This window comes from Phoxinus phoxinus (assembly GCF_949152265.1).
Source record: "Phoxinus phoxinus genome assembly, chromosome: 1".
NCBI classification, from domain to species: Eukaryota; Metazoa; Chordata; class Actinopteri; order Cypriniformes; family Leuciscidae; genus Phoxinus; species Phoxinus phoxinus.
The window spans coordinates 19,729,575-19,741,597 of NC_136876.1; the positions used below are offsets into that span (position 1 = coordinate 19,729,575).

At 33.4% G+C, this 12,023-nt stretch overlaps 1 protein-coding gene across 1 annotated transcript; it reads right to left on the minus strand.

Moving 5' to 3' along the window:
- Positions 1–1,066: 1,066 nt before the first annotated feature.
- Positions 1,067–11,288, minus strand: LOC306995077 (uncharacterized protein). Its single transcript, XM_079606332.1, has 8 exons — positions 11,196–11,288; positions 6,880–7,046; positions 6,432–6,597; positions 6,164–6,325; positions 5,828–5,887; positions 5,619–5,720; positions 2,707–2,843; positions 1,067–2,632 (listed from the first exon to the last, which is right to left on the minus strand). Exons 2-8 carry the CDS (start codon positions 7,015–7,017, stop codon positions 2,579–2,581), a joined length of 819 nt encoding a protein of 272 aa, XP_079462458.1. The 5' UTR covers positions 7,018–7,046; positions 11,196–11,288; the 3' UTR covers positions 1,067–2,578.
- Between the last annotated feature and the right edge of the window lie 735 nt (positions 11,289–12,023).

A 12,023-nucleotide genomic window follows, 5' to 3' on the forward strand; every position in this document is an offset into this window, starting at 1 on the left:
TACTGTTGTCCTCTTTCACACACAGACAAACATGAACAAACAACATCAAGATTATACGGAGCCATGCCTAAAGAGACAGGGAAAAATGTGTGATGGGGAAAAAAAATATTTTTAAATTTTTTATTTAAAAAATTATTTTTCAAATATTTAGCTTTCTTTTGCAAAACTTTTACATTCACTATCTGAAAAGCATTGAAAAGGTTGGGTTACACTTTTATTTTACAGTGTCATTGTTACAGTGCAATAATATATGTAAGTACTGAGTAATATTAATTAAGTACATGTACTATAGAGTTAGGGTAGGATTAGAGTTTGGTTGAGGGTTAGTTGCATGTAATTATGCATAATTGTTAATACTATTGTAAGTACATGTAACATATGTAACAAGGACACTGTAAAATAAAGTGTTACCAAAGGTTGTGGTGTTTCAAAAAAGCATTATTAACATTCCATTTAATCTTGTACTATTCAATTTGGAATTTCATTCGCATGAGAGAATGTCAAAAAACTTGACACAAATTCAGATGCAATTTCACTGCCTGGAACGTAGTGAAACCACGTCTTAGTGTTTAAAAAAATTATTAAAACATTGTTTAATTCTTGAAATTCCAAAGCAATGATTGTAGCACAAGTGAAAAATCAACAAAACTCTTCTTTTTCAGTGTAGCAGACTTTCCACATGTAACTCGATTTTGACCTGTTTACTCAACATTTTTGGAGCTATTGCTTGTCAGTCTAGTGAAGCAAATAGATTAGAATTTTATTAAGGGGATGTCACATAATAATACATAATAAATACTGTTTTGGTTGAATATTATTATTGTAAGCCCGACTCAATCGACCCAATGGAGGCATTCGATCTGCGGGGAAAAGTCTCTGCGCGTTACTGTCTTTCCTCGTGGCAAAGTAATTTGATTACGGTAAATGAAATACATTTTCTCATGTATGAACTCGTTCTTTCATCTGACTTCATAAATTAAAAAGTGTTAACGATATCTGGTCATCATTAAATGTGAGCGAATGTTTGACTACATTCTTTTTACTGAAAATACTGTCAGAGTCAGTTAGAATAAAATCAAATGTTCACAATTTATTATGTCTGGTAAATGTATCATGCCAATTTCATAATTAATTCAAAGATAATAGATACAAAACATAAAATGCTCTGGATTAAAGAGAGAAGTTGCGCACCTTGACATTATAAAATACATGATGCAGTGTCACGGGCTAATTTGAGTTACAAAACGCCCCGTGCCTCTTGCTGCATTTCATTGACAGAAACTTCTTTCATGTGGAAACATGCTAACAGTGGGAATTTGCATTCAGAGGTTACACCTTTTCAGAGCAGGAGGCCATTTGCCTGAACACACACCCTCCTGTGTGCAAGAGATTCCCAAACTCTTAAGAACTTTATTACCTTTTGGTTTACTTCTTTGGGAATGAGACATTTGTACCAGTCGCACTGAGACATTTCAAATGATAACAAAGATGTATAAAACTATGATTATTGTTCACATTTAATTTAAACCATATAGATTTTGGTCGAATTTCAAGTGATCTCAGCATGAGAGAGAGGGAGTGGGGAATGAGAGAAAGATATGTATTCTGAGGTGAGACTGACTGGTGATGCTAACTTCACAAGAGAGAGTTCAAATGTTCATTTCCAGAAAGGTCCTTTGTCTTCTCGTCGCTCAACCAGACTGCCCGGCATTTCCTAATTTCTCAAATCTTACATTATTGTGTTTAAAATGCAAATTTCTATGTGTATGTATACACCAGAGGGTTACACTTTTTCCATGTTTTAATATAAAATGTGGTAATAAAACAATGCTTATTTATTAGTTCATGTTGGTATGCAAATCAAACCACTTGTAAAGTGTTGACTTGCCTATAAACAGTAATAACATACAATAAAACAATTTTTATTTTATTTTATGTGACATGGTGGATATGCTTTGTTTGACAAATCTTGTTAAGTTTGAATAAAAAACAAATTATTAATGTTACAGGAAAATAGAATTAGCTAACATTTGAACATGGCTCAAAGATCATGCAATTGGACAGTTCATTATTTTGAGGTAATACGTTTTTATTTTTTTATTTAAATGTGATTTATTTCGTGTGAATGGGAAAACAGGAATTGTATTATGGTGAAGTGATGGTGTTAAGAGATTTTTGTTAGAAAATGCGTTTTTTTAAAAACATTTTTTATTAATTTAGTTAGGACTATTAAACTTAGCTGCAGTCTTTTTGGCCTAAGGAGGCTAGAGTGATTATTAAACTTTCTATTTATCAGTTCAATGATAAACAGCCAAAAACAAATGCCCACTTTCTACATGGGCAGCTAATGTAAAGAACAAATGGTGTAATCTGAAAACATTTGACACTTTATATATAACTAGCCTTCATTGTCAAAGTTTCTTATGAAACATGTTGCCCTCTTCATGTGAAGCTTAATAGGGAAGCATTATTTCACACTTAAACAATCCATTCATTGACAGACTTTATTAAAAGTGGAATGAAGTTAGTCGATTTATGAGCTCATTTAAAATGCTGAATAAAGGATGCATGGGACATATCATTTACGAAGGGTAAATTTTCCTTTAACTTTAGGTATCTTCAAAATTTCCATCTGAAAAGAAAAATAAACAAGGTTATAAAAGCACAGAGAAAATAATGTGCAAGTTGATCTCTTTTTGTTCTCACCTCCATGAGACTCTTGAGGGATTTGCCTTGGCATAATATATTTGTTTTCCAGTTCTTGTGTTCACCTTTTCCAGCCATTTGCTCAAATGTTGGAGGGGAGATCATCTCTCTATTTTGTTTAATGCAGTAAAGTTTTCCTGAGAATAGAGGTGAATTTTAATACAGTATATGTATGTATGTGGTAGGTATATGTAAGTATAAATGGATAGTATAAAGCAGTTCCCGGACTCTTTCAAAAGCTACACTCAATGCTGCGCGAACAGCGCTATGGGGAATACGTCTTCGTTTGATTGGTTGTGAATATGTGGCAAACACGGCAAAGAATTTGGCTTAAATAACCTCTGATGATGACATCATCGGAATGCGCATGTCAAAGGTTATACATAGACACGTGACAGGTGTGCTCAAGTTCTTTTGTCTTCAGAACCGGATTGTGTGCTATCCAAATCTTTTCTTAAGGTATCGCTTTTGCAAGGAGTTAGCTTTGTCAGGCAGGAATGCTTTTCTCACTCTCTTTCTCTACAACGAAAAGAAAAGAGTTGAAAAAAAAGAAAAGAAGCGCAGATTACGTGTCCGCTATAGGCCTACATGTATATAATGCAAGTGAACTGAGCAGACGGGAGATTTACCATACAAGGTGGTCCACCGGAAGGGGAGGGACTTAGGCTCACTATACAAATTTACCAAGGACCCATGAAAGCAGCAAGCAGAATTGTAATGCTCTCAAATTGGCAAAAAAATTATGTGGTATGACCTCAAAATAAATATATATATATATATATTTATATATTATGGTTATTTCTACAAATATATATTTTTATTATAAATTTCATAGTGACATTTTGTGGGAAGCTAGCTTGTTTTGTTTAGGTGGCCAATTCTGTGCCTGTAAATTTGGACTGAATTTGAAAATATCATGTGGTGCGACCACTGCAGACTTTTTTCCATGATAGAAATATTTCCTAGATTGACAGGTTTTGTGCTTTTATATTCAATTGACAGTTTATATAAAAGGTACTGTAATTTATTATAATTTGGAATATTTATTTTATTTTATTTCAGACGGTTTGTTTATTCTTTGTACAATATGAGAAAAATGCACATTTTTTTTTTAGCATGTTAGCATTTTAGTTTAGTAATTATGCATTTATTAGTAATGCATTTATTATTGCCTATTTATTTATTTCAAACTATTTTAATCTATTTTACCAGATACCACTGCCAAGCGAAGTAAAAATTCTGACCCTGCAGCAAGAGCGGAGTACCTTGCTAGGAAAAGAGTGAAATATTATTAGTAGTTATATAGTAATTAGTAGTTATTATTAATAGCTGTTTTCTATGTGAATATATAGTAAACTGTAATTTATTCTTGTGATCAAAGCTGAATTTTCAGCATTGTTACTCCACTCTTCAGTCTCACATGATCCTTCAGAAATCATTCTAATATAATGATATGCTGTTCAAGAAACATTTCTGATTATTATAGATGCTGATCTAGATCTAACGCTCAATTTTCGGATTGAGGATTTTAGTTATACTATTTTTGTTACTACTGGAAATTGTGGAAACTGTGATACCTCAGGATTATTTGATGAATAGAATGTTCAAAAGAACAGCATTTATTATAGATTATAAATTATAGCCTAAATATCTTTACTGTCACCTTTTATCAATTTAATGAGTCCTTGATTAATACAAGTATTAATTACTTAAAAAAACTATTGACCCCAAATGTTACCTGTATACAATACTTGTAGATATATTTATAACATTATTATTTGTTAGAAAGAAATTCTAAGTCAAGTTAAATGAAATGGTGCACTTAGGTTTGCAATGTGATTTTTTTTTTTTTTTTTTTTTAAGTTTATAAAATGTTTGTGTTCAGGAAAATTCTGTGAAATTTTTATAAAATTTGGTTTAAATAAATGTTTTTGTTTAAAATGTATTGTTCATTCATCTCTTTAAATACATTTCTAACTATACAAGGTCTTTGTTGTCATTTGGAGCGACCACTCATCCTGTGGTGCGACCAATAAAAGCAATCACTGTATTAAATTTAAAATAAAATATCTTATATCTGTGGCTGAAATATGAATCACTAATACAGTATGCTGAAGTGAATGATATTTAAAAACATTTGTATCCGTTTTATGTGATTTACAGGAAAAATAAGTCTTAACTAGATTAACTAGATGTTTTAACTAGATTTAAGAAGGCAACTCTAAAATCATTGAACAAAAAATTGGATCATTATTTACAAAAACTCAAAATAAATGCAAATACTTTGTTTCTAAACACTTTACTAAGAACTTGTAAAAAAAAATTTAAGCATGTTAAGGAAATTAATTAATTTTAAGATAAATCACGGTCGGGCCATTACATTTTTTAAGTAACAAGTTGCTCAGTTGTCGGTTGTTAATTGTGTTAACTGTTACACCAGTCCATTTATTAACGTTTATTAATTAATCTTTAGTTTAAAAGTTTAAACTTTTTAATCCTGCCTTCTGTCAGTCTGTCTTTATCTTGAGTACGCGTTACATATATTAAATATTTTTCTCATATTTTGAGGAAAAATCAAACTTGTAGGGTCATTAAAAAAATTATATATTTATTTTTAAAATATTCATATAAAAATATGAATTAATTATAACGCATAAGTATACATATTTTGTTTCTAATAGTTATCAAAAAAATGTACAAACTACTTTTTCAGGTTCTACATTTTCTGAAAATTAAAGTTACTATTCATAAAGCATCATTTTGAAACACTCATGTGGAGATCAACACAAAAGAGGATAAATTATATAATATAACAATAAAACTCTTTATTGTTATAATGGTCAGAGAGTGCCATGATTCAGAAGGTGATGCTGCTGCTGCTTTGAAACATTTAAACAGTGAGGGTAACTTACTGTTAAACAGTGCGTCTCTGTCCAATAAGGCCCTTTTGTTCCCACATGTGACAGGAAGCCATCTCTTGTGTTCAGGCTTATCCCAGAGATTCACTTCTTCCTCTTGGGTGATGAGCGTAAAAAGCACAATTAAAGTGATAAAAAAACAACAACCAGACATTAAAGTGTTCAGCAAATGTAATACTACACACACAAAAAGTGTTACATACGTAAAGATGGATGGGGTAATGACTCTGATTCTGTGGTAGAGTCAGGAGGACTCTGAAGATCTGGAATTTTTTAGAAATACAAAACAGTAAGTTTGCAGACCTCAAACTAAGAAAAAGACATAATGTAACTAAAAAGACATATTGTTCATTGTTTTTTAAAAATATTTGTTTTAGTGTGAATAATAATCATTTTTAAGAACTCTTTCTAAATAACCTTTTTTACAAAAACGAACATTTTGTGCATTGAAAATGTTCCATTGATGTTGAAGGTTCTTCATGGAACCATCAATGCCAATAAGAATCTTTATTTGTATCTGATTTAGTCAGAGAACTCACTTCTCTCCATGTGTTTGGCTTTCTTCTTCTGGCTGTTAGTGCTTTGTGATGACGGGCCAGCTTGGTTACTCACAGAGCTCCTCTCTGTCCCCTCTCTTTCTTTTCCTGTGCCTCGATCTTCAGATCTCTCCCTTATTTTGTTGTTTGGTTCTCTACCAAGAGCTGAGGAAATAAAAACTAGAATTAGGAAATACATCAGCAATGCTGCAGACCTCAATGTATTAAGTCACAGACAGGCTATCTGATAGCTAAACAGATGATTTCTCACACTTCTTCAGAGTTGCAGTGATTTCAGAGAGTTGGGGGTAACGCTGTAAAATGTGCTCCTGGTCCACACATTTCCAGAAATTTCTAACCTCTTTTGGTCCACAGTTTTGAATATACTCCAATGCATCATACACTCCATTATCATAATCACCTTCCAGAAGCGTTTGCTTCAAAAACGAAGAGAGAAAAAAAGTTAAATCTTTTTGTTTCGGTCTGAAATGTTAAGATCAACACTAAAATCATTTTTATGGGGGAGAAATTGCAGTTGTGGTTGCCAGAACTATTCTGTAAAATGCAAACATCTACAAAACAACCCATAAATATTACAATTTAAAAAACGGCAAATCCCTTTTCTGCTGAATTAGTAAGGAAACTTATACTGTTAACCAATTAACAGGTTTTTACTATATATTCTTAGTCGTTTACACTGAAAGTTACAATCATCTTACATAAAGCTCATCTGTAATGAGTCTATTGTCTTTGAGATGGCGAAGAAATGTCAATGGCTTTTCTATTGTAGATATTTTTGTCTTGTTTTGACAGAAAATCTCCAATAACTTATCATCTTCGAAAAATCCATAGTCCATAGTGATGATTCTTTTAAATACAGTTGATTCTGCAAAAGAGAACAGATTGTGAATTATTGACTCTGTGAAGTGTACCAATAGCCTAAAATAAATTTTGCTCAAACAATCATTTATCATGTTTTGTCGTCATCATATTTAAGGCTGCGTTTACACTTGGCATTAACATGCGATGATCGGATCATTAGCCAATCAGGATATGGCGCGTTTACATTTGTTCATAAGTAGCCTCTGTATAACCGATCGGATTTCTGTTTCCTGCATAATATTTAAATGATGTCTGTGGCACGACACCAGATTAAGAGTAAAGTTGATACAAATTAAACAATGTCCCAATTGCTTTCACTATACTTTCCTATGCAATCTCCAATCTTAGATCAAATTACCGTACGTTTTTTGAACGAAGGAATACTTTCAGAGTTGATCATACAAAAATAACTGTGTTGATTATGTTAAACAACTCACATCATCGATCATCTGTGTCATTATGTGTAACTATGTTGTAGTGTGTGAACGCTGTGAGGCGCTATTGCGTAACCATCTGTTATAGACACACATGAGTAAAGAGAGTTCAGTTCAACCACATGCGGTTTCCTGTCATCAATACATTACATGGTGTCAGAAGTTATTAAAATGAGAAATGATGGATCAGCTAAAGCCCCCGGGAGCTCTGTGCTTGGAAGGAAACCTATCCGAGAACTGGAGATCCAGCGATTTGAACTGTATCTTATCGCGAGTGCAATCTCAGAGAAGTCGGAAAAAATAAAGTGTGCCACTTTTCTGCATGTCGCAGGAAACGATGCAATCAAGGTATTCAACACGTTTACATTTGATGATGATTTTGACGACTTCGAGATATTAAAAGAGCTGTTTGCCAAATACTGCGAACCATGAAAAAAACTGACATAGGCTACCTGAGACATTTGTTCTTTATTAGAGCATTATAAGGCCAAACAGAGGCGATTGATGCTTTTGTGATGGACTTAAATAATAAGCGAAGGATTGTGAATTTGGAGAATTTGTCACAGTCACTGATAAGGGACCGAATAATGCACAAGATGTGGATACAAACATGAACCTGCATACGGACAGATATGAAAAGCCTACCACAAAAATAATAATTATGCAAAGAAGTGCATGACTCGTGCACAAACACTGAGGGTGACTGAAACCCTCAAGGTAAACAACAAGAAGCTGATTGTAAAGTTAGATACAGGTGCAGACTGTAATGTCAATGTGCGAGAACTGGATGCGTTAAAGAATGACAGAAATGACATAAGAAAATCAGTGTAAACTAGTAACGTATTCAGGCCACAAGACCTTGGGTCAGCAACGCCTTGAATGCCAGTAAAGACAAGCTGTACACTCTCGAATTTGAGGTCATAGAGCAAAATTCCTGCGCAATTCTGGGAAGAGAATCATGCAACACTTTGGGAGTGATAAAAAGGATGTATGAAATAACAAGAGACACATCAAAAGATATTCTGAGTGAATTTGAAGATTTGTTTACAGGACTGGGTTGTGTTCCAGGGGTAGACCACATTCAGACAAAGCCAGAGGTCATGCCAGTGATTCATACTCCCAGGAAAGTTCCAGTGGCCTTGAAAAAAGACATTAAAAGAGAACTGAAACATATATGGAAGAGATTGGTGACATCAAAAAACAGACTGAGCCCACAGAATGGGTAAATAATATAGTGACAATAGTAAAACCCAAGAATATTAGGATCTGCAATAGACCCTCAATATCTAAACAGAGCAATACGAAGGGAACATTATCCTCTGAAAACGCTTGAGGAAGTAAGGTAGTAGCAGAAATTCCCAGAGCCAAGATATTCTCTGTGGTGGATTCAGCTGGATGGTGACAGTTCTAAACTCTGTACATTTAACACACCCTTAGCATGTTATCAGCTACATAGGTCACGTGCCGAGCAAAGACGGAGTGAAACCTGACAATGAAAAAGTGAGAGCTCTTCTTGAGATGCCAGAGCCACAAGACAAGTCAGCCCTGCAGAGGTTCTTATAGGCATGTTGCAGTACTTAGCAAAGTTCATCCCAAATCTTTCAGAAGTGACTGCACCTCTCAGAAAGCTGCCTGCTCTTCCACTCTAATCTCCATCTCCTCTCTTTCTTCTCTCAGTCTCTTTAACATGACCTGTATATCTTCCCTTCCCTTTCTTTGCAAACTGATTATATTTGTCGGTCGCTTAAAATCTTAAGACAGCTGTTTTGCCTCTTATCTCGCACTGTATGACTGAAGCTTGAGGCAAGTTGCGCTGGAATTCGCGGTCGGCTCGCGCTTCTGTGAACATAAAGCCCGCCTACTGTGATTTGATTGGTCATCTGGTCACTCGGTCAGGTGTTTGAGTGCTGAAGCAGCTCAGATGAGAAGGTCAGTTATCGTTATCGTCGCGACTCGCATCTTTAAAAAAAGCTGGAGATTGTTGGTAGCTTTTGTAGCTATTGAGATTCTCTTGCTTCTTTTGTTTGTGTGCTTTCTTTTCATTGATCCACTTGGTTGTGTTTTTTATCATTTTTGTTTTGTTTTTCAAGTAACCCGCTTGACTTTATTTTACGCAATAATTTTCACTCGCCTCGTCCATCTCAACAGCGCAGCAATACATTAAAATTATTTTATTTATTTACCAGTTAATACTTACTTAATACTTAAAATAATCACATTATTCCACAATATTCAACACAATTTTCAATAAATAAATATTTATTATTTGAAAAGAATATAAATTTGACAGGGCCCCCTGTGCTGGCCCAGTGCCCTGGGCAAGTGCCCAGTAGGCACGTGCGTTAATCTGTGCCTGTTCTGATCAGAAACGCGTTTACACTTGTCTTTTCAACAGAAATTTCCCCACTGTGGGACGAATAAAGGTTTATCTTATCTTATCTTATCTTATCTTATCTTATCCGGATACAGGTCGCATGCCAAGTGTAAAAGCAGCAACGCCTACCAAACATCCACCCAAACCTTCAGTGACTCATTAGAATGCAGTTACAACCTGCTCACATACATACAATACCCTTAAATACTTCTGTAGAAAATATCAACATTAGGCTATTAGTTTTACAGACAACATATTGTGCTATCAAAACTCCTGTCAATACAATAGGCAATAAACTGCTGCTCTTGTTATGTGTTGTAACGTTTACACGAGGCATTGCTTTTGTGTGTCTGCGGAGCTTTTGACCACATACTATTTCAGTCTGCTCTTGTCAGCTGCTGAACACACTGGATAATTTGAGATTCAAATGCCTTATTTTACATATGATTTTTGTAATAATTAAATCTTGAACATTTCAGGAAACACATGCTATGCTCAGCATGCTTGATTCAATCATCATGCATGATTCAAAATTTTACACTACAAAATAATTTAAAATCAGTTCTGGAAAATGAATTACAAGATACTTTAGGCAAATTTGTTTTTGTACATATTGTTACAAGTGGACAGAGACAATCTAGTTAAATAAAATGTTTTTTTATTTTATTATATAATTTATTTCTTTAATTACAATTTAATTTATTACAAGTTGTTCTGTCTGATAGAAATAATGTTGGACATGAGATCATGAGCACATGAGACCATGAGCTAAGATGTCTGGGTTTAAGGTAACAAAGGATTTTTTTTACATAGGATGTGTTAGGGTATATAACCTTGGGGAAACGGACTAGCCTTTGCCTTCTCATGTCAGATGCTCTCTGCGTGAGAATGCCATGGGCCTTCTCATACCTAGACATTGTCTGTATGTTGAACGCCTATTTCTTGCAAGAAATAAAATACTTTGTTTAATCTTTTGAGAATCGACTTTGTCTCCTTCATCCAGGTTTTAATATTGATAAATTTCCACGACATGTGTCACTACAATACAGTAGTGAATATATATATATATATATATATATATATATATATATATATATATATATATATATATATATATATATATATATATATATATATATACTATATTCACTACTCTATGGTGCAGTAACAGTACCAAGCCACTAACTCTGACACAGAAACAAAACTGAAAGTGTCTTTCAGTTTTGTGTTATTGTGGAAATTTGTGGAAGTGTTATTGTGGAATTTAAGTGATAAAACAAATGAAAGAAAACAACATCTGAAAAACAACATTGAAATTGGAATTATTAATAATCAATGTACTTACCTTGCTGTCTGTTTGTCGAGTTCCCTCTCTCTTTAATGCAGTCGCGGATAAACAGTCTTCCTTTTCTTTGCTCCGCCTACCACACCTTTCTGTAGTTGTGCCAATGGCCTGATCACTTACCATATAAAAAAATCGTTATATATAACAAAAGATAATTGAAATTAAATGTACACATTTTAACAAAATATCAGTTTGTGTCCGGTGTGGCGAACATATTACAAAATGCTGATTCAGCCATGTAGAACTCAAATAAACAACCTTTGAAACAGGTAATAATAAATAAATAAAAATGTACAGTGGAATCTAATACTAGAAAAATCCTGGTTTTAAGTGCAATACATATACAATTTCAGACTGCTCGTGTCAGCTGTTGAACAAACTGGATAATTTGAAATTCAAATGCCTTATTTTACGTGATTTTTGTAATAATTAAATCTTGAAAATGTAAGGAAACACGTTATGATCAGCATGATGCCTGATCAGTGTATATACAGTGTATATACAGTGTGTGTGTGTATATATATATATATATATATATATATATATATATATATATATATATATATATATATATATATATATATATATACATAAATTGAAATGAGAGAGTCACACACACACAGACACAGGAAAAAGAAAGTAAGAATAAAAATAATCTATACAGTATGATCCCCTCTCATTACAGTTTGTAAGCTTCATTTTATTAATCTCGCGTGGTTTGGTTAATTACAATTATCATTTAATATAGCATTATTTGGATATTCAGAATTGGTTGAAAAATCTTAGTGCCTTTTGCAAAAACACAATTCATTAAATATATTAATTTGA